Source organism: Malaclemys terrapin, chromosome 2, assembly GCF_027887155.1.
Source record: "Malaclemys terrapin pileata isolate rMalTer1 chromosome 2, rMalTer1.hap1, whole genome shotgun sequence".
Taxonomy (NCBI): domain Eukaryota; kingdom Metazoa; phylum Chordata; order Testudines; family Emydidae; genus Malaclemys; species Malaclemys terrapin.
Genome location: NC_071506.1, coordinates 128,253,641 through 128,279,710, shown reverse-complemented (window position 1 = coordinate 128,279,710; position 26,070 = coordinate 128,253,641). Strand labels below are relative to the sequence as shown.

Below are 26,070 nucleotides of genomic sequence, written 5' to 3'. Positions count from 1 at the left end.
ACGTTTGAAACAAGTTAGAATGTTGCCAGATTACTATTAGTGAGCTGTAATATGATGGTAATATCCAAAGGCCCAAGGAGGATTGGTCCCTACTGCAGTAGGATTTGTATTCCTCAGAGAGCTTATGCATAATAGCTATGTGAGCAGAGACTTCAGTCACTTCTCTGCCCCTACAGAGATGCTACTTCATAAGAAGCTGACTAAGGTCAGCACTCTGGGCTGGGACCAGAATGAAGCACATCTGCAAGACAAGTTTCCAGATCCTCAAACAAGCAGGGGAATTTCACAATGCTTTCCATATAGAAAGGGCAAATACAGAAGTAAAACATGTGATAAAAAAAAAAAAAAATTCTTAAGTCAGGCACCCTACACATGATGGGACTGTTCCATGCCACACCTGGACAGCATACTGGCTGGTTGCTCTCTTCCATCCTAGAAATGGGTATGTTTACAGTAGTACAAACTTGTAAAGCCTTTGGGGGAACCTTCAAGGTACTAAACAGATATAAGATATTACATTAAATGAAACAGACCTCTATTCACTCTCCTCCCTCACAAAGAGCTTTCAATACAAGTGCACTGAGCTCAATTTTTATTTCTGTACAACTAACCTTCGGCCGTACTCCTAGGAAGCCACTGCAGTTTTCTGCTCCACAATGGCATTCAGTCCTACCATTGCCCAGACAGTCCAAATTATAATTAAATGTTAACTCCATCCCTGAAATTTAAAGAAAAACTATTCACACACAAGACGGCAATTCAGCTTTAGCATTTTCTCCCTTCATATTAACACCATTGTTTTTAAAAGGGCATAGTTACAAGATCACAATATTTATAACTACATCAAAAATACTGAGATAAACCATATTCATGAGGCAATAGCGAGAGAAGTTGTAAATAGCAAGGCAGAACAAATGATCCAGAATCCATGTTCTGAGGACGACAACTCAGTTTTGTTCTGTTCTAAAAACCAAATGATGATTCAACAACCAATAATTTTGTGGTTGTGGAACTATAAGGCTTATGAGCCTGGTTACAAACCTAGCATTGAAATAATTTCTTTTTAAAACACTCTTTTCTAGGTGAATATACTCACATAGAAGCCTCATATAGTTTTTTCCCCTATACAGATAGTGTCCATTTTCCCATTTGGATAAACACTGACTACTGTTCTTTTTAGTTTTTCTGAAAAGGAACAAAGCATCCTTCCTCTGCTTTGTTTATACAGTGCCAGCATAGCTTTGGACCAGACAGGATCACTACACATTGTTTTTCTGCAGATCATATAGAAACATTGGCTATCATTTTAATCTCAGCTTAAAGTGGTAGATTGGTTACAAAATGTTTAGCATCTGGAGGCTGCTCCAGATCTGATGTTAGGGAACAGATCTGAAATTGGGGATCTATGCTAGCTGAAAAGGTCTATGCAGACATGGAAAAAGAGTTAACATTGAATTTCCCTGTGTTTTCAAGCGCTAGGTGAAGCCCTTGATATTTCTTGTGTGTTTGTGATAAAGCAAGTTTCATCTTTAATATTCTGCATTTCATCCTAAGTTGCTCCTAAAGAGGCTATGCATATGAAGAGCTAGAACTTCTTGATCATGCATTTTCTTTGTCCCAATAGGTGAGTTAGTAATTGTAAATGCCAATGTGGCCAAGTAACTTCAGAAGGGAAAAAGTGGGTGAGCTGGCAACTGATTTCCATTTTAAGAGAGGAGGGCACATGCAGGATGGAGGCTTCTTTTTACCTGCAGGAATATCAGAGAGAGCAAAGAGTCCAACTCTAACATCCCCATTCACTGTCCATTTCTGTGTTTCACAGTTCGGATTACAACTGTGGTTCATAAAACGAGAATAATTCCCCTTTGGACCAGCATCTATTATCCGGTCCTTCAATAAAGAGACAAAAACACAGATTTAGGATCAGACAAACAAAAGTCTTCCTTTGACAAGTCAAGTAACGACAATTGCAGATAATATATTTAGACAGGTACTTGATAAATGAGTTATAATGGATATTGGCTTTTCCTGGAAGTAACTTGTATCTAAAGCTCCTCAGCGCTTATACAGGGAGAAATGAATGGCTTATGGTACTGTTAATAAGCTCTGGATCCTTCCATCTCTGGTTCAACCCCAAACTTGGTCAATAGAGACCTAAATGAATTACCTCCCAAATACAACTGTTTGGTGACTGATCAGAAATATGTTGGAATTGCAATGCAATTCTATCAGATAGGTGCCCACATTCCACTCCGACTGACAGTCTTGTTGGCAGTATCAGCAGAAACACTATGGACTGAACAGACCTTGGGAATTCATTTTCCCACTCCCCACAGAAGCCCCACTAAGTCAAGGCTGAAGCACAATGGTCCATGAAGTACCCGCTGTATGAAAAGAGGACTTCACTCTCTGGGACCTTTCACCTGCACTAAATGCATTACATTTTAGCTAGAAGTGAAAGAAAATGTAATTCTTGTGCTTTAAACATGGACCCTGATCCTGCGATCCCAGATCTTAAGGCCTAGTCCCTTAAGCAGCAGTATATTTTATATTAGAGAGATATGGTGCTTTACCTTTGTAACAGTTAACATATAAAAATTGGTTATGCTGTTCTCATGGGCACGTTTGATCCGCAATCGGCATTCTTCTTCATCAATTAATTCACCAACATATTCATTTACAAATTCACCCTGCAAAGTCAACCAAAGAAACCCATGCTTATTGCCTGCTATCTGTATAGTTAAAGAGGGAGGAAGCATAGAAAAATGGGATGGGAAGCCCTTAGAGATCAATTTTGTCCATTGCAAGGTCTAAGTAGGGTGGCTCCTTAGGATAATTAAAGTACTGAGAACTGGTTAAAATAAAAGTACTACCACAGTGACCAGTATAGAAAAATACATATGCACACAAGTTTAGATTAAGTTACAGAACTGTGCTTCAAAATGGAAGCATCACAACTAGAACTTTTAATAAAACAGCAATTAAAAACAGTTATGCCGTTCTGAAGGACACATTTGATTAATGAGTTGTATCTTTCTTGGTCAATTACATATAGCCTGTTCAAGGCTCTGCTTGTACTTCTGTCCTTTTTAAAAAAAGATCTGTATGGTCAGTCTATAGAAAATGAGCACATATTTATAACAATATATTCAAACACCCATGAGAAAACACCACTTAGGCATTCTGTACCATTAAGTATAAGGCAATAGCAAAGCCAGAATTAAGACTGCTTCTCCATGCACTGATCCTAGTCATAGCAGCACAGCTTAGGGTGATCAGATGTCCCGATTTTATAGGGACAGTCCCAATATTTGGGGCTTTGTCTTATATAGACGCCTGTTATCCCCCACCCCCGTCCCGATTTTTCACACTTGCTGTCTGATCACCCTAGCACAGCTACAAGATTCTACATTATTTAGAGGCTCACTGGCAGTATTTTAAGTCACATGCTTTCTCTTTTTTTTTTTTTTTTTTTTTTTAATTCCAGGCTAACATACAGATGCCCACAGAATATCAACCTGATACGACAACACAACTTACTGTACTGCTAAACATTTTCACTGCATAGCATTTCAACAATTCATTTTAACGGGACTTTTAACAGTCAATAACAAACAAGAAAAGTTTGTGATAACGTTTTAATGTAGAACAGATATTACAAATCTGGCTTAAATAATTAAACCACTAAAAACAAGTTAAAAGTGAGCCTTCAGGCTGACTGTGTATTCCCAGCTTTCACATGATGGACTTTGAAATGGCCAGGAAATGATGATACCTTGATACAAGGGAGTGAACACTTAGCACATTGAGGGTCATTTTATTGTAACAGTCTCAACAGTTCTAATGCTTAAACATTTCCAAAAGTAGCTCTTTGAGATGCTCAAATTTAAGTGTCAAACAAGTGTCTGAGCAGTTTCAAGGTTTTTTTGTTTTTTTAAATAAAATAGTACCAACATGTTAGACTTTGTGGTGCCAACAGTCTGACAAAAGTCTATGAGCGCTAATTGCTCTGGTAGCTGGTTGTGGGAATGGCTCCAGAGAGACCAGAATCATGTCTGTCACATTTTGGAGCTTTGAAGGGGAAAAGGCTGTACTGCAGGAGGAGATCATCAGGATAACATTTTCAAAAGCACTTAAGTCATTCCTGGAAATGGGATTTAGATTCCAATGGACACAGGCTCCTAAGTTAACTTGGACAAACCTGTCATCTCTGGGATGAAATTTTCAAAAGTCTCTCTCTCTCTTTTCCCCACCAAAGTCCTTTTAGTTTAGCCTGTGTGTTTTGGAACAGATGGTTTAATCAAGTGCCCAGAAGGGTTTTTCTAATGGAGCCACTGACAGAATTTTTAGTAGAGCTCCTACAGGACACAAATACATTGTTTCATACTTAGTATGCGAAGAAACTTCACAGAAAATCCACCATAAAAATGCTATGAACGATATAACGTGGTAAAGCAGTGCTTGGGGGAGTGGGGGGGGCCCTGCGCACTCCGGTGGATCAAAGCAAGTTCTATATAACGCGGTTTCACTTACAACGCGGTAAGATTTTTTGGCTCCCGAAAACAGTGTTATATCGGGGTAGAGGTATACTTGGTGCAGAAAGAAACTGAAGAGAGTTAAAATGTATTCTCTGTCAATTTACTCTGGTTTCCTCTAGTTACTTGTTAGTAAGTTATTTAAGTACCCATGAGTAGAACTGTCCCAAGTCCAATCAAAGGTTTATAGTTTCAGCTGAAGCAGTGGTTAGAAACGCAGATTTGAAACTGGTTTGTTCAAACACTTCTGATATTGCCACAGGTAAGTGAATACTTGACATACCCATTTAGGCCCTGCACAACATTTCTCTATGCCAAATTTCTATGTACAGTAAACTAAGTTACTAAACAAATACACGGTAGAGACCCTAATTAGAACTGACAAAAGCAAAGAATTCACAGTTAAAAGTTGCTACTATGCCTTTGCCCAAGCCCATTTGCCTGGGTACTGCAGGGTCACTTCAGACTAGTAGATAATCCTCTACTATCTACGTGTAATATTTAAGCAGCATATAACTTAAGGATGAAAAACAGTTCAGAATCGCTTTGCTTTTGTCTAACTGTTGAGATTAGATTTTGGAGCAAAACACATCATCATCCAATAGCGCACAAATCACGTCCAGCTACAATCCAAAATGTCACATCAGAATCCTCAGTCTGGACAGCAGTCAGCTTCATTTAACAGAGAATCGCAGTGAAGACCTTACATTGAGTTTAAGTCCACCAGAACTGTGGAATGTGCCTTCGCTATGAGAAGTTCCAGGATACCTTCTTTAGCAAGATGTGTGCAAATTCAAAGTGACGAAAATATGAAGCCAATTGAAAGCAAAATAGTGCTCTGGAGTGAACTCTGAGGATGCAGGTCAAATGATAAAAACAACAACTTGTCCTGAAGTCTTAATTGTCCATTCCATCTGCAGTCATAGCTGGATCTTCCATTCTTCAGGTGTGCTCAGCCTCCTCCTTGTTCAGAAACAACGAAGCCTGCATGAGTAAGAGCAAAACATACATCTGTCCATCAAATCCAATCCTCTGCCTGGCAAGTTAAAGCAGCCGTGAAATCCAGGCCCATCATCCTCATGCTTGCCTCGAAGTAGAGCAAGACTGCAATCCAGTGTAAGATTTTGTTTTTCCATATCAACTGTTGCACATCCCACCTGAATCCCAGTGGATAATCCCAGACTGGTGTCCCCAGGAATACAGTGTGCAGCGATACAGTGTAAAGGAAAACCAAAATGATCCATTTCCAGGATCTTTATCACACAGTCAGGAAAGGTACTTTAATCCCCCACCCCACCCATCACTGCTACCCCTCCTGCTACCACTCCTCTAAGGACTCCAATCATTCTAACATTTATGTTAATCCTCAATATTTCCTGAAGCTAATCAGTTCTTGGTGCTTTCAGTTATAACAACTGCACCATGTCCATCAATAGAAATCTCTGTATCTTCATTATTCTTCTCTGCCTTCTTGAACTTTAAACAAGAACTTAAGCGTGTTGTCCAATGTAGCCTGATCACCACAAGCCTTTTATTAATCCCCTCCGAGTTCTTCTGAAATAAATCCAGTCTGTAGAGTTGAGTGTCAAGGAGGCTATGTCAGCTCCCTGGTGACCAGACGTTTGTAAGAGCAATGTTGCATCCCCTCCCACGCCCAATCCAGACAATCTGCTATTGGGAACTGCAGAGTGATCATTTTACCATGTAAGAGCTTAAAAGAAAAGGCAAAAGAAAGTACAGAAAGCTACCTTGACGTAACCCCTCGGAAAGAGGCTCACCACCTTAGGTTGCCCCATCTCCCATCCTTTGAGTTATTTCATATCATGAAGTGTGATTAATTTCATTTGCTGTGTTAACTCTGGGGTTGAGGGAAAGAGAAAATAATGGAGGTGTGTTTTATTTTTTATTCCCATCCCTCTAAGACTTTAGCATCTTCAAAAGCCAGGCTTGGTCAAAAGAGCATCTGAAGCCATCTAAAAAACTATTTTTTCCCTCTCCCTCCATGCTCAGAAGTCAATATGAGAACTTAGGTACATCACTACCTTCTAGAAGAAGTACTGATAGTCCTCATCTCCTGCCCATCACCAATGAAATTTATAATCAGTTGAATCTGACTCTTACTCTATAAGAAAGCATTGTAACTGCAAAAAAACACTTCTGCCAGATGTCTCATATTCCATGAAGTTGGATTTATTATCATTTCTTCCATTTGAGGAAGTTTCATACCTTGTAAATTTAAAGAAACAATTGTGTGTAGGATGAATTCACTTGAAAGTATTAACTTTTTGATTTATTGTTTGTACCTTGAACAAAAAAAGTAAGAGAAGCAGCACTCTCCTCAAATACTCTCTTTAATGGTTAGCTCAGTATTTGTCCTAAATTCTACCTTTTTAATGTTCCTTTTTGTCCTGAGACCCCAGCCACGTCGATCGGTTTTTATGATTTCAGCATCTGGATAGAGTCTTTTGGTGAAGCACTGGTTTTGACAGCGCTCTCCTGCTGGGCACACTTGGGGATGACACTCATACTGTAGCATCCTGTTCAGACACTCTGACTCTAGGCCACAGGGGTTCTCATCAGATGGCTTGCAATTACAGCGAGGGATTTCTGACAAATCAGCAACTTGAATCTGAACTTTCCCTATTACCTTGTTGGACTGTGGAACAAAACAAAACAAAGAGACAAGGGATAAATTTGGATTTAGGGCCATACACACAATTTAGATCAGAACCACTTAAATCAAGGCCCATGACAGTCAAGGTATTTCAAAATGTAGGCAAAAATAACAGCTATTACACACACAGCTACTAACATCAGAGGCAGTTGTATTTTTTCTATTCTTCTCTAAAAGGAAGTGTGTCAACTAAGAAAAGGCAACAAGGCAAAAATACTTCTCTGCAATCTAGGACTTTCAGAGGTTGCATCTGGCACTGCTCCACCACTAACAAGCATCTCAGGTGTTCAGAGAAACCAGCAATGAGGTATGTAGCACAGAACATGGCACAGGATTGTTTCAGACTGTATAGTACGTGTATTAGTATGACAACTCTTTTGAGGCATACAAAAATGTGCTGAAGTCCCAAGAATTTAAACTATTATGAAGTACAATGAAATAGTTAAGTACTATGGGGTACTGTGCCCCCAAGGTTGCTGGCAAAAAAAATCTAGACCATCTTTTTAGTATCCAGATTTGGAGATTAAGTTCTCACACTAACAGTTTATTATTTTTCAATGCTAATATAATTTTTTAATGGTAAGCAAGCCCCAAGATTCATTTGAGATGGGTGGGACCCACTTGCAATTATCAAAGTCCTTTGTCTTCAGTAAAACTGACCTTAAACTCAAAGTCCCTTTTACTGATGCGTACACCTTCCTTATAACAATGAAAGGACCTATGGTACTAAATGAGACAGGCCAGAAGAGATCTTTGAAGAATGGTAGACTGATTATCTGAATTTTCTTCTAAGCCACAATTTGCTTCCCTATTTAAATATATAGCTCATTCACACAAAGGAGAGGACTCACTTTAATATGTTTGTAAGGTGGGGGTTTTCTTGAATTCCTTTCAATCTCTAGTGCTTCTTTGCTTTCTCTTTGTGCTTTCAGTTCCTGGAAGCGTTTTGCAGCTTCTTCAAGTGCTGTGCAAGGGAGTCCAAAATGGGGAGGAATTAGTATTGGCTGCTGCTGCTGAGAAACATTTTTGAAAAGCTAGGAATTAGAAATCTACAAAGAACAAGCTAGCAATGAAATGTTACACTATGGCATGAATGAGTTTTAAACCAAGTAGTTTTCAGTAGGTATTTAAACACTATGGGGTGGCCATCTGCATCAGAACCCAGGTTCCACCTCATAACTTCTTTCCAAGTTAAGTGGGGAAGAATTGGGGTTGCCTACAAACAGCACAGAGAGGGAGGAAGTTAGATGCTATTAATATTTTAAGCTCTATCCAATGGCACTATACAGAGTTTGCAGCTTAACACAGACACAGAAAACTAGCCACATAATTCCCATGCAAGTTAAGTGACGATGTAGAAACAAACATATGGAAGTTTTGTTATAAACCACTATAAACTTTGTTTAATTTTACCTTTCTTGAAGGTCTTGTTAATACTAGTTTGCCCCTCAGCAAAGCTTTTATCTCCTTCAACATAAGGGAAAACTCTGCCCTGGTGTACCCAATAGTAGTCATGTGAACCAAAGAAAAATACTGGGAAGTCCCCGATATCATGTTTGAGGCCCTGTATGTTGAGAGGCACAGACCTGGGATTGCAGATCTCAGCTGGCCACCACCTGAAAATTAGAAAAGAGTAAAAACTCAAACTCTATGAAACAAAGGCAAACTCTATGAAATTGCTTGCCTTCTCAGTCTGGAATTCCAGTTCAAGTAGTAGAAGCTACATTTAGTTCCTAAGAAATGTGACTGCAGTGGGTCCTATCCCATTCTCCTTACACAAGCAAAACTGCCTTTGATTTTACTTGGGAAGCTCCACAAAAAGATATCCATCTTTACAGTTCTCATGCTCCCAAATCCGGGGTTGGCTTTGGGCCTTGTGTAGTATATGAATTTTGGGACTAGCTATCTGAAGAGAGAATCTTTAACACAACTGTCCAGCTGTACTTTACAATATTTTTACTAAAAAACAAATCATTGATAAGGCTATTTTGAAAATATAATTTGAACAGTTACAATCAAACCAAAATTTAAATGTTTGCCAGACATTCAACTTGTTTAGATCCACCGTTTAATGAAAGACTTTTAAAGTTTTCTTTTTTTTAAATGAGGTTTTACAAATCCTGGTATGAGAAGAAAAAACACTGTCACTTAATTTTTCCCCATGGAAACATTTTTTTAAAGGGGTGGGGGGAAGAGAGTTAATCCTCTTGCGGTACTGGAAATCCAAACAGCAGCATTCTGCTAATGCATAAGAACCAGAAAGTAAACTGGCCAGCATCATTTCACTGCCCAATTGAAAGCAATAAACAGCACTAGTGATGAAAGAGTAATTTGGATTTTTAAAATTCCATTTAAATATCAGGCATTCCCTTTCACAGACTCAAAATTAGACAAACATGAAAACTCCAGAACATAACATAAGAACAGCCATACTGGGTCAGACCAGTGGTCCATTTAGCCCAGTGTCCTGTCTTCTGAAGATGGCTGGTGCCAGATACTGCAGAAAGAATGTGCAGAACAGGGCAATTATTGAGTGACCCATGCCGTCATCCACTCGCAGCTTCTGGCAGTCAGAGGTTTAGGGACACCCAGAGCAGGGGGTTGCATCCCTGACCACCTTGGATAATAGCTATTAATGGACCTATCCTTCATGAACTTAATCTAATTCTTTTTTTAACCCAGTTATACTTTTGGCATTCACAACATCCCCTGGCAATGAGTTCCACAGGTTGACTGTGCATTGGGTGAAGAAGTATTTCTTTACGTCTGTTTTTTAACTTGCTGCCTATTAATTTTGTTGGGTGACCCCTTGCTCTTGTGTTACACGACGGGGTAAATAATACTTCCTTATTCTCATTCTTCAGACCAATCATGATTTTATCAACCTTTATCATATCCCTCCTTAGTCATCTCTTTTCTAAGCTGAACAGTCCTGGTCTTCTTACTCTCTCCTCATATGGAATCTGTTCCATACCCCTAATTATTTTTGTTGTCCTTCTCTGTACTTTTTCAATTCTAATAAATATTTTCTGAAATGGAGTGACCCAAGCTACACACTGCATTCAACATATAGGCATACCATGGACTGATATAGTGGCATTATAATATTTTCTGTGTTACCTACCTCTGCCCTAATGGTTCCTAACATTGTTAGCTTTTTGACTGCTGCTGCACATTGAGCAGACGTTTTCAGAGAACTATCCATAGTGACTCCAAGATCTCTTTCTGGAGTGGTAACAGCTAATTTAGACCCCAACATTTTGAATATGCACCATGAACCGAATAAAAGCATAGTTGTCTCTGGCTATGTTCACTGAACTGCCTAGGTGACAATTAACTAATACCATTTGTAGTGTCATTTGACAATTTCAAACAAATGGAGTTAGAACCAAAGATGAAGCTATGGGCCAATAGTGGGACCAATTCTGAATATTTTCACACAGCAATTCAACCTGGAAGAGAATATAAACACTGGGGGGAGGAGGGGAAACCTACTTTTAGTCTCATTTTCTTATGCTCCATTTGTCCACTGAAGCTAAGGTTTAATCACAAGATCATATTTAAATAACCAATGACATGGATGCATTTCTAGTTTTAAGTTTATCCTGCTGAACATGTGTAGCCAACCTAGGCTAAAATAATAATGTGTTGAACTTAAAGGTAACTAGGAAAGATAAGACTCCACACATTGTTTAAAAATAAATTATTATATACAGATATTTAATGTGTATGTCAGCAACCTGAAGCATATATTCCAACATTTTCAACCTCTGAGGAACTTGGACCCCTTTTGGGTTGATTCTAGGAAGAGCCAGAATTGGAGATCTGAAGATTCAAATGGTGAATATGACACTATGTCTACAAAATCTCAGATAGGGAAGGGGGTTCGTAAATTCAACTATTATTGGAAAGATAGCCCTATGCTCTGAGCACCTGTAGCAAGAGACAGGCCTTTAATTGACTGTACAATACTGTAGTTAGTCTTGGACACATTTCACTGATTTGTATCAGGGGAAGTCTGGAAATAAAAATTAAAAGCAAGATTGTCCCTTACAATAAAAAAATGGGATTTTAAAAAAGTCCTCCATGGACAACTTGAAAGTGCAGTGCCACAGGCTGTCTGATATACTTGTTTTTTGGAGGTGTTCTATAGCCAGATCTACATAAGAGGCAGAAAGCCACAGAGGCAGCAAAAAGTGTATCTGAGATGAAAACCCATGGCAACCTCCCAGCCTTCCTGGTCTTGGGAAATAGAGGACTTTTTATCACCTCCACCACCACGTGTTAGACTTGCAGCATTTTATTGATCACATTTATTCGGAGGCACAGGTGGGGACTTGCAAGAGAGAGGATCAACAACCATCTGCATTCCTGCAGACGCCTTTTATGAATGATCTCTAAACATAAAAGCAAACTAGGGAGTTTTGATGCCCTAGGTATTTCCTGATCTTCCCCATCTGCAGGGCACATTTAGGGAACCCACAGATAGAACGTGAGTAAGTATTCACCTTAATGCCTAAAAATGCATGAGTAGAATTTAATTAAAAAGCTATACAACATCTGACACCATGGGCTGCTCTGGTTGTTTACCTGCATAGCTACAGGATATAGTAAAAACTTAACCTAAAACAAAAACTTAAAACAGTTTCCAGTTGTAGTCAGTGAACTTGCCTGTAATTTCCAAGCTTGACCCAAACTATCTGCTTGTAACGTAGTTTCTTGCCAGCTTTACAGTCATTGCAATTCCAACATCCTTCTGGCATCTCTATGTTGAGACATTCAGGGTGGAAGGACGCTGGACAGGACTCGCAGCACAATAACTTCCCACCTTGAAACAAAAACTCACTCATTTTACAGAAATAAGGGTTTGAGGCTTGTGAGAGGTTTTTTTTTTTTTTAAATATTTAATTAAATGCCTTAAACTTGGATTTGCCTCACACCAAATATATGGCAAAAGGAAGTGATCAAGTCAAAGTTACAATGCTGGATTAAAAATAAGTATTTTTTGTATTATATACGTCTCTTCTCTTTAAGTGAAATCATAATTCCTGACTGCATCACAAATTGGAACAAGAAAGCCAATGAATTTAAAAAATTTAGGTTAAATCGGGCAAGTTGGCATTACATCAGATCCCCCTAAGAGAAACAGTCTTGATAACTGTATGGCTTTTTTTTTTTTTTTAAATCCAGACGGTCTGGCAGCGGCCAACACCTTTTCTTGACAATTAGACAAATTTTGCAGTTTTTTTTAAATACTTTTTAAACCAACATTGTCATGACTAAATCCCTTAGCAATCAGTTAGTGTGCATAAAAATCAGCCTATAGGTTGATCAATGTTTTTCTGCTTTCAAAGGTACAAGAGAAAAAAACATTAGAATTGTAATTATAAATCTGTGCATACTCTTCAAAATGAAGATTTACCAGTGTGAGCACTATAAATTTACTTATATAATGCAGAATGAGATATTACAGAAAGATTTCCTCCTCCCCCAGAGTTCCCTTTGAACACAAAGGGAATCTGATCTAAGAATGTGGTAAACATTACTTTAAAAAAAAAATTTAGACAAAAAAGGTTCTTTTTTGGTTGGCTTGTTTTCTAGCAGATGTGTTTATTGTGGGCACTCACGGCACATCTAAACCATTGGCAATACACAAAGAAGCTCATACAATAAACACATTTGCTACAATCTAGATAGAAATGTAATGAACTTTTTAGTCCCAGCGTAAAAAGACTGGGAGAGATTTAAAACAGCATTTTAAGCAATCATCATAATATCTGAAGTTTGAATTTTTACTTTCAAATATTCATCAGAAAATCTTGTCCACCTATAGACTTTCAAAACGGCCATTGATTTGATTGTAATATATTGCAAAAAGCATTCCTTAAACAATCAGTGACAAAATCACTTACTATATTTCCTCTGCTAAAAATGTAATAAAATCCAAGCATTTGGACTTTCCTGAGCTCCCGCCCGATGATCAAGTGTTCATTTTTTAATGATTTTTTGTAAGTGTTGTTTCAGAGGAAATACAGACCCAGCATAAATTACTGAAACAATATCCAACACGGTAAAATGCCAAGAGATGCGAAAACCAAACAAAAATAAAAAACAAAACTCTCAGAGCTAAGCAAGAAAACTTTGCTCTTAGGATGCATTAGTAAGATATTGCTCAAGCTAAGCATACAGAGGGCTCAAAATAATTTTTGTGGTCAGAAGTTACACAAAGTAAAAGCTATCTACATCTAGCAATGATCTAATTTTAAAATGACTGACTGGGAACAATTTCTGAACACCCTTTGGGAAATCAAATTTTTGTGGGGAGAGAGTATGATCTCTGAATCTTACAGACATATACAGCTGGACCTGTTTCCATAAATTCCTTTTAAAGCAATAGCATTACCAGCGTAAAACAATCAATTTTTATGCCTGAAAAAGCTTCTGTCCCAATACTATTGTAATTGCCCACCTGCCTGCCTTTCTTGACAGGGCAGAATCCCTGTTTGCTCAAGATGCAGCACTTTCTGCCACTCCAATAAGAAGCATTGTTCCAGGAAGTGAGCAGTCAGTCACATGAGGAGAGAAAGGAGCATCAGTTGGCCTGCACTAACAGAAATGAAATACAAGGCTCTGGATTGTAACAAAAATGCACAGGCAAAAAGCCATCTGCCTTCCTAAGTCTTTGGTCTTCCTCTGGAATGCCAATATACCAACAAACATTCAAACGTATAAATTCTCTATTCTGACTGTTGCAGGCTCTAAGCAGGCTCCAAAATAGGCTTCCTCAGATAAGCAATTTAAGACGTTTTAATAGTCATTGAGCTGGCACTGAACTACAACAATACTAAACTTTATTCACCTCCCCCCCTTAGTGTTATTATTATGTAGATTATTCCAATTTTATGGAGACTACCTAGTGGCAGATACATGATTTAACCTTTTGTGGAGAGGGAGAATTTATTGATATTAATTATTTTAAGCCCTTTTATTGTAATAAATCTTTTGCCAACAACATGAACACACACTCACAATAATCAATGAGTGAAATTTACTAAAAGCAACAGGTGGTGCTCAACAAGCAAACATTTTTTTTGTTTGATTTAAAAAAGAAAAGAAAAACAGGAAAAGCGAAAGTAAACTGAAGAGAAAGAAACTATTTGGTTACCTTTCTCACATTTCTTTTTGGAAGCTGACGAAGGAGGAGGAATCATAGGTAATTTCATCAACTCAGCACGATTTGATTCATTCAGTAGGTAGTGGGACTTATAGGCATATGAACTGAACAGGGGGTCTGAATGATCCTGCACTACCAGCCCTATATGAAACAAACAGAAAGAGATGAGTTGCAATGAAACTACCCATGATTCCATAAAGGAGAAAATAAAATAAATCAAATCAATATCTATTATGCATATATATGTTATAAGTTTGAAAGAAAAGATAATATGAAGAAAAAGAAAAGTGTGACAGAAAAGGTTTCTATATCTACTAAAGGAAGAGGTTATGTGTCAGACAGACTGAATCTGAGTGTAAGGAAAACTGAAGAGTAAACAAAAACCATTTCTAAATGAAATTTTACTTGTGCAGTAGTTTTAACTTGCACACTTAAAAAATAAATAAATAAAAAAGCACCAGAAAAGTACCTGCTGCTAATTCCCTATGAGCCATCCTGCCCCCAAAAGAAAACAGCCAGCCAAATTACAAAATAGCGCGACTATTTCACTGCATCAAACACAGTACTGGCAGTAGGGGCTATAAATTGGAGAAATACAGATGGTATATGCAAGTCCCCTATGTTCAATAATTCCACAGCCATGGAACTCGCCGCTTGCCACAGACTTGGGCTCCAGGATCTCACCTTATTTTTTTGAAATTTTTACATTGTGTTTCTTGCCCTTACAGTTGCGGAGGAAACCCCAAAAGATGTGTGCCAAACATGAGTCAACACACAGTGAGTCTGCAGGGCACCCGAAACAATAGCTGTGAGGTGTGGCTTGCCCTACTTATCTCAAGAAAAGCTCCATGAACTCTGCATTTCCACGGCTATGGAATTTTGCCACTATCAATCACTTGACATTTTGTTTTCTGTCTCCCTGCATTTGCTCCCTGCTCTCCAACAGCAAAGCAGTTAAGGCCTGGGAAGATGAAGTGCTGAAGCCACCTACAAGTTCCTCCCTGCCAGGGTGAGGAGATTCTGAACTGGGCTGCCTAGACAATATTGCAGGAGCTGATGCAAGGGGAATGGAGCCACGGGGGTAGCATAGCAAAAAAAACCAACCCTCATTCTCAAAAATAATCAACAATTTTCAAGTTACATGAGTATTTCCACTATGAGCCATAGAAGTGCTTGTGTGGGGAAGAGGGGATTGGGAATGAAGGGTATTTCCATGGTGATAAAATAGACTAATACAGGTGCCTCATTTGGTCCCACTGCTGAGGAGTACACCAGGCCCTGGCTACATGTAGCTACTAGGTAAGTTTTAGATATATTCTGCTAGTGTTTTGATTTTCCCACTTCTTATGACTGCATTGGGTCTAAATACACAACTCTCTCTTCCTAATACTATTTAGCATGTTAAGTGATAGGTATCACTGTTTGCACGTGCAATAAGTAACAGAACATTTGGAGGACATTTAATTCCTGATTTCTTCCTCACAAAGGATGATTCTCACAGTGCGCCCACCACCACCCAGAGAATTTCACCACTTCCTACTCCATGCCACCATCCTGATCAAAGGTGACTGGAGGGAAATCCATTTTGAGCCAGCAATACTGCTGAATGGGTTGGTGAAGGTGCGCCTTGCACCTCAATCCTTCCACTGGCAGAGCACAATGCCTCCCAATGTCAGCTATCCTGAACAAAACCAAATCTATATCAAATATTCTCCAAGAGTTGCCATATCCCTACCATAATACAAAGTGGTTTCATTTAGTGGACAGTTATTTTGTATTTTTTTAAATTTTCAATAGACATACTGATACACAGGAGTGCCAATGTTTATTTTAATTTCCATCTGCATGGTGCTGAAAGATTATTTCTATTACTATAAGGAGGTGCACCCTGATGTACAGTTCAGGTTCCAGTCACAGGGCTTGTAAGTAGTTCAATTCAGATAATAAATTAGATGTGAAACATATATAAATCATGCAACTGTCAAAACAAACTGGTGACAGAAAAAAAAATACTTTGTCTGTAACTTACATAACTTACTTTAGATAGTGACAGAAATGCCAGATCTGCAACTCCATTCTCTGGTGCAATCACAATAAGAATAAGAAGAAACCCATTTTCATGCTACTAGGCAATCAATATTCAGATTTGGAAGCCTAGTACCAAATTCTGCTTTCAGCTGTGCATGTCTCCCACTGACTCTTGATGGATGCCAAATGCATGCATGAAACTTCCCACCTGTAGGGGACTTACCTAACAGACCCAGTGACTGTCTTTACTTTGTATTTGTATAGTGCTGAGCACATGGTCAGCACCTTAAAAAATAATCCTGGAGAGCTTCATTTTCATAAACAGAGATGAATACATTTCTGACAAAGTTTTACAAGTTTATCAAGAGATGGGAGAGAAGGTGTATAACACAAGAGCAGAGAGATACTCAACTTTCAGGAGCCAGTTCCATATATGTTGTGGTCCTTCACAGAAACAAATACCGCATGCTACTGGATAGCTAATTATCCTGATATTGTAACGTAAAAATGCTGTTTGATATATTGTAATATTACAAACACACTAACATTTCTAGAGCAGATGTAGAGTTCCTCCATTCTAGAAGCCTATTATGGAATTAAACTCAGTTCTCATTACAAACCACAGCCTTTCATAAACTGAGACTATCAATATCTAAACTCACTCATGTAAGTAAACTTGTTCCAAACAATGGATATAGCCCTATGATCTGTCCCATCATTGAAAAAGCCACAACAACAGTAGGTGAAGAGGCAGTGTCCCAGAGTATGGAATCCCTCATGTAAGTCTTTATAGCATCAGGCTGAGGCCACTGCTGGCCCTTTTAAAGAGGGATTTCTAATCTGATCTCTCATCAAACCAACAATGATTCAGTCACCAATTCTCAGCTGATTCTTCATGAGTAGGCTATATGCTCCTACATCTGGGACCAAAGTAAAAGTGTTTCCATACAACTAGCATAAATCCTGAAGCTCTGGATAGTTTGGTTTTACATATCTCTGCTCTGCTTACAGTAGAATCCTTTTAAGAACTTTACTAATTCTATGCTGAAAAGAGAGAAGACAAGCAATTTTTCCCGGGCACCTGGACATAATTGTTAGCTAGAATATTAATATGAAATGAGTGAGATTTGTTTGACATAGTGTTCAAATTAATGTTTAAAACAAAGTACCTATATGAGTGGTTCTATTCACATATACAAATGGGTTTTGCTAGTTATAATTCAGAGATCTGAAAATAGGATTTTTGTTTTTAGATTGTGCACTTGTACACATGATAATGAAGTCAGAATCAAAACAAAACTTAAAGTAGGACAAAATACCTACATAAATATCTACAACTCAGCAATAAAAGAATAAAGATACATGCAACATCCATAAGTTTGTCTGCATGTGTGTATGGTTACGCAACACCAGCGTGATTCACTTTGCATATTTCCTTTTAGAAATGCTCCAAAGCACTGAAACAGGCTCCTTAAAGGAAAAGCACTGAACCACGTTGCAAACCCTGTTTCACACACTTCAAGAGCCCCTCCCAGGCTCAGCAGTCTAAGACTTACTGTTTCCCTCTGAACCTCCGGACGCCATTTCTCTGGAAAAAATTAGATGTATTTAAAAAGGAAAGAACTTCGTTTTACCTTGGAACCTCTGTGACAGCTCCATTTCCTGTACTGTAATTAGAACCAGGAAAAAAATCCAACTCTGAGACGCCTCTTTCTTTCTTTTCTCTAGATCCTGTATCTAGTAATCTGCTCTTGCTCATACAAAACCATCTTTACCACACAAACTAGGCCTCTAATTGCATAAGCTGAATACAATCAAGCGGATTCAGGATTCACCATATATTTACACTCCTTTACTACTGACTGTCAAACTGTTGAAAGACATGATGCATTCAGTGTGAACTTTTTGAAGTATTACGTATGACGTTTTTAAATATTTATATATATACACACACACACAAAATTACACACAAAACTCTATGCATCTAAATTTCACACCCCAAAAAGAACATGGAAGAGATATTTTTGCACTGGGCTTTTTGACCAAAGTAAAAAGTAAAATAAAGCACTGCAATATTTAGTCCTACCTTCTGGCAGAAGTTAAAATAAATAAAGTGACTGACAGACTTCTGGGGCTTCCCCAAAAATAAATAAATAAATAAATAAATAGGCAGGGAAAAATAATAGCTGCAGCATATGGAAAACTATATTTTTACTGTAATTAGATTTTAACTGATTTAGGTGGTAATTCCTGTAATAATTTTCCAAAAAAAAAAAAAAAAAAAATTCTCAAGTGGGAGTGGGATGTCAAAACAGGCATTTTCTAGTTTATGAGCAAACCCCATCCACCCACCTAAAAGATGCTCCATTATTTTCAATTTATAGAGGGTGAAAGCAACTCCTCTTACTGAAGTGACAGAGAATCAATGTTTACTGATTTAACTTTAAACTGCTGGAACTGGGGACTCAACATCCACTTTCTTCTCAACTGGGGCAGCACAGTATGCCTTCTCAGTGCTTCAAAATTGTGTCTGAACACTGAACACACCCGAACAAAATTGTATTCAAAAACTCTAGCATGAGAAATAAATGAATATCATGTGTACTATCCCAGCAGTCAAAGAGAAAGCTTTGAAGCCAATGGAGAGCCCCAAGAGAAAAAAATAATTGTGTAAAATATGCCAGGTTTATCATGTAACTGTAGTAATGACCACACCAGACATATAAACTGAAGGGGGGAAAAAAGTAGTGCTCACCTCTTGCACAAACGAAACAAAAGCCTACATTTACAGCTGATGAAGAGTGATTCCTTTTGGAATGGTTGCTACAGATGAGAATGTGAGATGACACAAACAAGCTTCCTGCAGCAATACAGCCATCTCCTGAGTGATAGGCAACTGGACATCTCAAACATCTCACCATGCGTCCTGTTTAATATAAATGCAGAAAAATGCACCATGTCACAGTGGAATTAGGATAGGGCAGAAGACATCACAGACTGTGATACAAGTTTGGTTTTAGTCTAACCAGGGTATTCGACATTAACGTCTTCAAAAAAGCAACATGCTGTTTCACTCTTAACTCTAATGTTGGATGCAGAGCTTCCAAGTGAAGACAAGACCCGTTTGGCTCTAACTACTCTAAAACTGCTTGGTTTGCTTGACCATTTTAGTTCTAAAGGAAAGGACCTCTTTGGAACAGAACTTCTGTTCTACAGTCCATTGCTATCTGTCTAAAAGAGTACTTCAGCTTTGTACATCTGACCTTTAACTTACAGCAAACTCCAGAAATCCAACAGCCAAATAAGTCCAAATGACACAGAAGCTATTCCAGGTGTCCTTAGCACTACTTCTCACGATGTTGGCTGTTTCACATTACCCCAACAAGACTGACCTGTTTCACAGCGAACCCTCTGTATTAATGACCAAACTGATAACGAATCCATTCATAATAAATTTATGTCCCATCCCTCCATACTGTATCACATTATGAGTGTAAAGTATCACCATCATCTTCATTTTCTGCTACATGTCTCAATGTCAGGTATTTTACAGTTTCCTGCTACTATCCAAATCCAGTTGTGCTCTCACCTTTACTTGCTTTGTGGATATCCTTATCCATTGAGCAGGCAGTACAGCAATGCTGCGGGCAACGGAATCCTCGTGACTCGAAGACTGCAGTGGCAAATTTACGAACACAGGCTTCATGATAAAATTTACCACAAGCATTGACTGAACAGCGCTTCACATCTTTACCAGGAAGCTTGCAGGAAAAGCATGTGTGCTGTCCTTTTAAGAAAAGGAATAAAACAAACCTCAGCATGAATGCTATCAGTTATTTCCGGAGAGAAAAATTTGGCAGAGGAGGAAAAACTCTGAAGTTAACGCAATTCCACCCGTGTAAGCAGAATACCCCCCCTCACTATAAAATAACAGATTATTACTACTGCACTTTTATTAAAGCCCCAATCAGGATGAGAGCCCCATTGTACTGGGTGCAGGATGAACAAACAGGAAGACATAGCCCTATCACTGAATTACTAATTTTCCTTTTAAAAGTACTTGCTAAGTGGAGAGGGAAGGAACTTAGCACTGAACTTTATTTACTATAGAACATCTCTGCCTCAGTTTGTTCAGCCCAGCATATGATTATTGAAGCGTCTTCTAATCACTGTAATCCATCAGGCTCCTAAACCAAGATTTTTCCCCATCACTCAAGCACAGTAATGCATTTACCATTTTTACACTCCATGCAGATGAACTTCCCATCAGGTATTGATTTCAGTCCTAGGCATTCCATATGGAAGACTCTACAGCACTCTGCTTCGCATGACACCAGAGACTCACCAGAGCTTTCACAGATCTTAAACAAGCAAACAGCTAGTTAGAGAACAAAGCAGTTGACGGATGTTTAAATTCAAGAGACTAACAGAACCAAAGCAAGGGAAATTAACCAGTTGAAAATCTCTTCATACTATGACACTACAGCTTCCTGGTTTCTGAACAAGGCAGGAGAGTTGGCTGAAGCCACTGCCATAACTAGCAGCAGTAAGGCCACTGGAAGCCTTCAGCAGTCATTGAATGTGTTCCCTCTAACAAGGTGCACCCATCCTTTTTGCATCAGCTTAGCAAGGTTATTTTGTGGTGCTTTCAGGCTTCTCTTAGCCACTGCCGCATGCAGTGCATGCAGCAGTGGCTGCCAAACATGCTTTCCCCTCCCAGCCATATATATATAATCTCAAGCAATTGGCAAGACAATTGCAACATTCTCCCTCTGATGCAGACCTTGCCAGTTAGCCAGGCCTATGTCTTATGTAGACTACTGTAATACTCTCATTTTGTCTTACTCTGAAAGACCGTCTGGAATCTTCAAATAGGGCAGAACAGAGCAACTTGCTTGCCTGGTGATATTACCCAGTACAGTTTGTATTGTATTGTCTATGGACTCAGGCTTATTAACCTGCAGAATGCCATTTCCATTTTTTTTTTTTTGTAGTGGGGAAAAAAAAAATCACCCCTGGAGCATTAAACCTACAAGGCCTGGGTCATTCAATCATTTTTCAGGATGTTCAATGTCAAATTATGAGATTTGGTCAAAATACAATAGTGTAATTTAAAAAGAGCTCCAGATTAAAATCAGAAGCAGCCAGCACATCTTTAGCATATATTTGTTTATAATAATACCATGCACTTTCCACCTACCTGACAAACAGTATCCTTCTTATTTGTTCCGGTGCCTCTTCTTGATAAGCTAGAGTCTACTGATTGTACATCAGAAGCATCAGCATCTGCAGTAGCTGATGGGCTGTCTGAATGTTTTCCAAAGCTACCCTATAAAGAAATCAATCCACAACCATTTCTAAATAAGCGACTTTAAAAGGCTAACTATGGAATGGAAAAATATTAAAACAGCACTGATTAAAAGAAAAATGCAGTTAATATAGATTAAAAGACCATTTGAAAGTTATCTGAAAGCTTGTGGACCTCAATATATAGTGACAAACAATTTACTGCCCATTTAATAGAGATCCTTTTTCAGCACTGGACCAGCCTGGGAAAATATACACCAAGATGCCTATGTCCCCCACAACTGACCACTGAAATATTTTTCTCACCATTGCCATAACATTCTATCAGACTTTTTAAAGAGCAAAACAATTCAGTTATTTGAATTTGACTATTGAGTTCCTCTTTATTCAAAACTGCAGCCATCAATAATGCCACTTTTCTGTCAAACATACTGAAATGTATAAATGTGCACAAATACCACACATTTACCTGCAGATCATTAAGTCCTCTTGAATCAGAGTCAGATGTGTCTCTGTATGCTGAACTAGTCAGCTCTACATCAGTTGAGGCACGACTCCTTTTCTTTAGAGGTTTACAAGAATCTGAAATCTCGCTGGCACCTTAACACAAGACACTGACATTAATCCTAAAATATTGTTTTCATTTTCTTTTTAAATCACATGGAGAAAAATGACAGAGACATGAAAGATGAAGCCACAAGGCAGGACTTTACAAGCATCTCACTTACTCTAAGAATTTTAAGTTCAGAACTTTGCCACTAAACATTTCAGTGCTCCAGGGTAAAAAGTAATTCAGCCAATAGCATTCAAATACCATTAAACAAAACAAAACCTTTTGTCAAACTGCTGGATAGCTCATGTATTGGCACAACCTGCTGAACTATCACCATTTAGGGCACGGCTACATTTGCAGATGTAGAGCGGTGTGAGTTAAACCCACCTTCGTAGAGCGCAATAGGGAAAGCGCTGCAGTCTGTCCACATTGACAGCTTCAAGCACACTGGCGTGGCCACATTTGCAGCACTTGCAGCAGCATTGGGAGCGGTGCATTATGGACAGCTATCCCAGCATACAAGTGACTGCAACATGCTTTTCAAATGGGGTGGAGGTGGGGTGCGGTGGAGGGGTGTATGTGGGGGGAGAGAGAGTGGGTTTTTGGGGTGCTGAGAGTGTGTCAGCATGCTGTCTTGTAAGTTCAGACCCCTCTCCCCCCGCCTCTCTCTCACTCACTCAAAGCAAACAGCTTTTCCTCGGAGCTGATAAGCAGCCAGCTTCTCCAAAACGGAACTTTGAAAGGACATTTCCGCATTCCTGCAGCCGATTTCACAACAATGACAAGAGTGGCCACTTGACTTAAGCAGATTATGAGACGTTTCTGGAGGCTGATCAGAGCGCAGTAACGCAACACCTCGTTCACACTGGCGCCGCGGCGCTCCAGCGGGGGCGCAGCAAACGTTATTCCACTCACCGAGGTGGAGTACCAGCAGTGCTGTAGCTGCGGAGTCAGAGCGCTCTACGTGCCTTGCCAGTGTGGACAGGGAATGAGCTAGGACACCCGGGGCTCCTTTATTGTGCTGTAACTCGCAAGTGTAGCCAAGGCCTTAGGTAGGGATAAACCCCAACAGGTAACACCACATCACTTATCTTATAAATATGCCTATGTTCAGACACCCTCATATATATTTGTATAAGAATCATGCAGTGAAAACATTAAAGCAGACCAAGCATACACTCTATTCTCCCAACTATTATTACAAAAAGGCGGCTATAACTCAGAGGAACAAAGCTAGATCAATACAATGGAGTCACTAACAAACATCTGGGAATTACTTGCAGTTCACACAGACTGAAAGCCATCAGTGAAATATAATGAATGGCCTGTAAATGGGGGACTTATAATGAACGTTTGTTGTTATTCAGCCAAACTCACCTTTCTGTAATCCAGTCTTCACTGCTGTCTGTGGAACCATTTCTACCTGTTTGGACAGGAAAATCTATAGTTAACAGAGGAATTTTTTCCCCTAGTATAAAAAAGAAAAAACATCCAAGTTTAAGTGATTAGCATATCTGAACTCAGATGTAGTCTGGCAGTCGCCTTCTCAGTGTAAGCCTTCTGTCCTGCTGGGATTTAATCCTAGCTGCCTAGGCTGAATACCAGGTGATAAGGCAGCCATATGTTCAATAGCAAGGTTCTTTTCCAATCACTCCCTTTGTACTTGACGACAAGAGGAAAACTTTATCCATGTCCAGCAGGCAGGAGAGGTGTTCATTCCTGTAGCCAATCCTGATGCTGTTGTAAAACCCCACACCTGTTAAGGTAAACTTGTACTTATACAGGTCTGACACTCAGGTTAGTGAGACACTTAATGTATTGCCGTTTTAAGGCACTTCCATCAAGCATGCACTCTTGAGCTTCTGGGGATATGGACCTTCTCTCTCTGTATAGAGTGCTGCAAGGCCCATAAAGGTGGGGATGAGGACTCCATATAGAGCATTGCAGAGCTCTATACAGCTGGAAACTCATGTCAGTACAAACTTAAGTAGACAAGTTTGTGATCTTCCAAAAGCACGTCATGTTCTTGGTCCTACATCAGAAGGCTGAAATTAGAAATTTTTCTGCCAATATACATGTAATACATGCGAGAATTTGGTGATAAAAAGCATAATTAAAGGAAGAAAGTTGTTTCCTAAGGTCCTGGTTTTAGGCTAAGAATTGCAGGCTTTTATTTCTTTGCAATGTGGTTAACAAAGCATATAGAAACACATTTAGTAAATATTTAAGGATTAATCTAATTTTTTTTAAAAAATATTTTATTTTGTTGTACAATAGGTAAAAACATACAATAGAAGGATTTATATAGGATACAGTTCGTAATACAAATATAAAATCTAAACAATCACTTGTATTTCTCTATTTCTCACTGTAACAGTAGCATTAACATTTTGTTTTTCCCATTTGTATTCATTCCAGTTATAAATTTAAACCAAGCGGTCGCAGATTGAATTTGGGAATCAGTCGCAAGAAAACTTGACTTTGGGTAACAAATATTGTTGCATAATTGTAAGAAGTTAGTAAGACTTATTTTGAATATAATTTAATACATTCAAAGTTCTGTGCATTACAGTGCATCTTTGATTATTTTATTACGTTTTAGTCACATACTTTGCCTGAGAAAAGCAATTTAATGTACTATGTTGCCTTAGTTAGCTACATAGTATAAGCAAGCAAAGCTAACCTGGAACCACAATGTTCCTATTGTTGGTTCTTATACCTTTGTTAAATTAAGGAGAATTTGTAAATGCAAAAGGATTTATTTAAAAATAGGGAAATCACAACTTCTCACATCAAGAAGTTAAAGGGCCTATGTGTCAGCTATTTTACATCCAACATTTAGGTTGCCTTTTAAAAAAAAAGTTTCAGTGACAAAATTTTTTAGAGTTAAAATTTCTTCTGTCGCTTTGGCAACCGAAGTGCCATACTAGTGCATCAGAACCAAAATATGAAACTTAAAAAAAATAAAATAGACAAGGCCTATTTTCATCCTTTAAGATGATTGAAGTGCAATAAAATAAAATAAAGTGTAACGGGCAAAGAATAAATTAGGGTTTTTTAAAATATCCATTTTACTCTAATGAATTTAAAAAAAAACTTTAACCCGTGTCCCTTTTTAAAAAAGCCCATTGGAAAAACCGATATTAAACATTTGTTATACAAAAGTCTCAGGTTTCAAGGGTGGGTGCCCTTAGGGTTTAAATAGGGAAAATTTGATAGCAAGGAAAAGAACCAACAACTCTAACGAACTTGTTAAATAAGTGTATTGGTTAAATATTTAAGTATGTCACCCGCTCAACTTGCCTACTCATCTCCACTCAGAACTTTTTTTTTTAAATAAAGCAACAACATTTGTCTGTCTGGCATTCAGATTAAAAGAGTGCCCCTGTACATGTTAGTTTTACTTAAGGGGGAGGGGAAAAAAAAAATCTAAGATCTGTTTTTTTGTTTATGTCTGCCAACATAAAAGTCAGGTTATTCATCTTTAAAATAGATCATTCTTAAGAGTCCATTTTCAAAAGTGATCAAATAAATCAGAAACTTTGAAAAACAAAACCTCAATACAAACCAGCAGCTAAACCAAGAGTAAGAAGAGGAAGGAACCTGGTGGCAATTCCATCAAATAGATATTATTAAAACATAAAATCATTTTGCTCACAACAGAAATCTCAAAGTTAACATATCAGGTTCATTAGAAGTCTTGCATCATTGAGTTCCCATTATCCAAAGCCTGAACTGATACTGTGAAGATGCCAGTAGCAGAGTCACAGCAATAATGGTACTGACAGGGGGATTTCAT

The 26,070-nt window shown here is 38.5% G+C and overlaps 1 protein-coding gene across 6 annotated transcripts in view; it reads right to left on the bottom strand.

Annotated features, from left to right (window-relative positions):
- NSD3 (nuclear receptor binding SET domain protein 3) overlaps positions 1-26,070 on the bottom strand; it is a 67,583-nt gene that overhangs the window by 8,194 nt on the left and 33,319 nt on the right. For 3 of the 6 annotated variants that reach the window (XM_054017478.1, XM_054017480.1, XM_054017479.1), the window contains 14 exons: positions 23,649-23,694; positions 22,188-22,318; positions 21,612-21,740; positions 20,646-20,772; positions 20,001-20,198; positions 19,167-19,337; positions 14,375-14,524; positions 11,881-12,037; positions 8,623-8,825; positions 8,061-8,173; positions 6,922-7,191; positions 2,574-2,690; positions 1,749-1,890; positions 612-718 (listed from right to left, as the gene is read on the bottom strand). In XM_054017478.1, coding sequence (XP_053873453.1) covers positions 612-718; positions 1,749-1,890; positions 2,574-2,690; positions 6,922-7,191; positions 8,061-8,173; positions 8,623-8,825; positions 11,881-12,037; positions 14,375-14,524; positions 19,167-19,337; positions 20,001-20,198; positions 20,646-20,772; positions 21,612-21,740; positions 22,188-22,318; positions 23,649-23,694 — 2,061 coding nt within the window. Of the gene's footprint in view, positions 1-611; positions 719-1,748; positions 1,891-2,573; positions 2,691-2,951; positions 5,520-5,885; positions 6,394-6,921; positions 7,192-8,060; positions 8,174-8,622; positions 8,826-11,880; positions 12,038-14,374; positions 14,525-19,166; positions 19,338-20,000; positions 20,199-20,645; positions 20,773-21,611; positions 21,741-22,187; positions 22,319-23,648; positions 23,695-26,070 lie in introns of those variants that run through there. The other 3 variants (XM_054017481.1, XM_054017482.1, XM_054017483.1) reach the window with 3 other exon arrangements.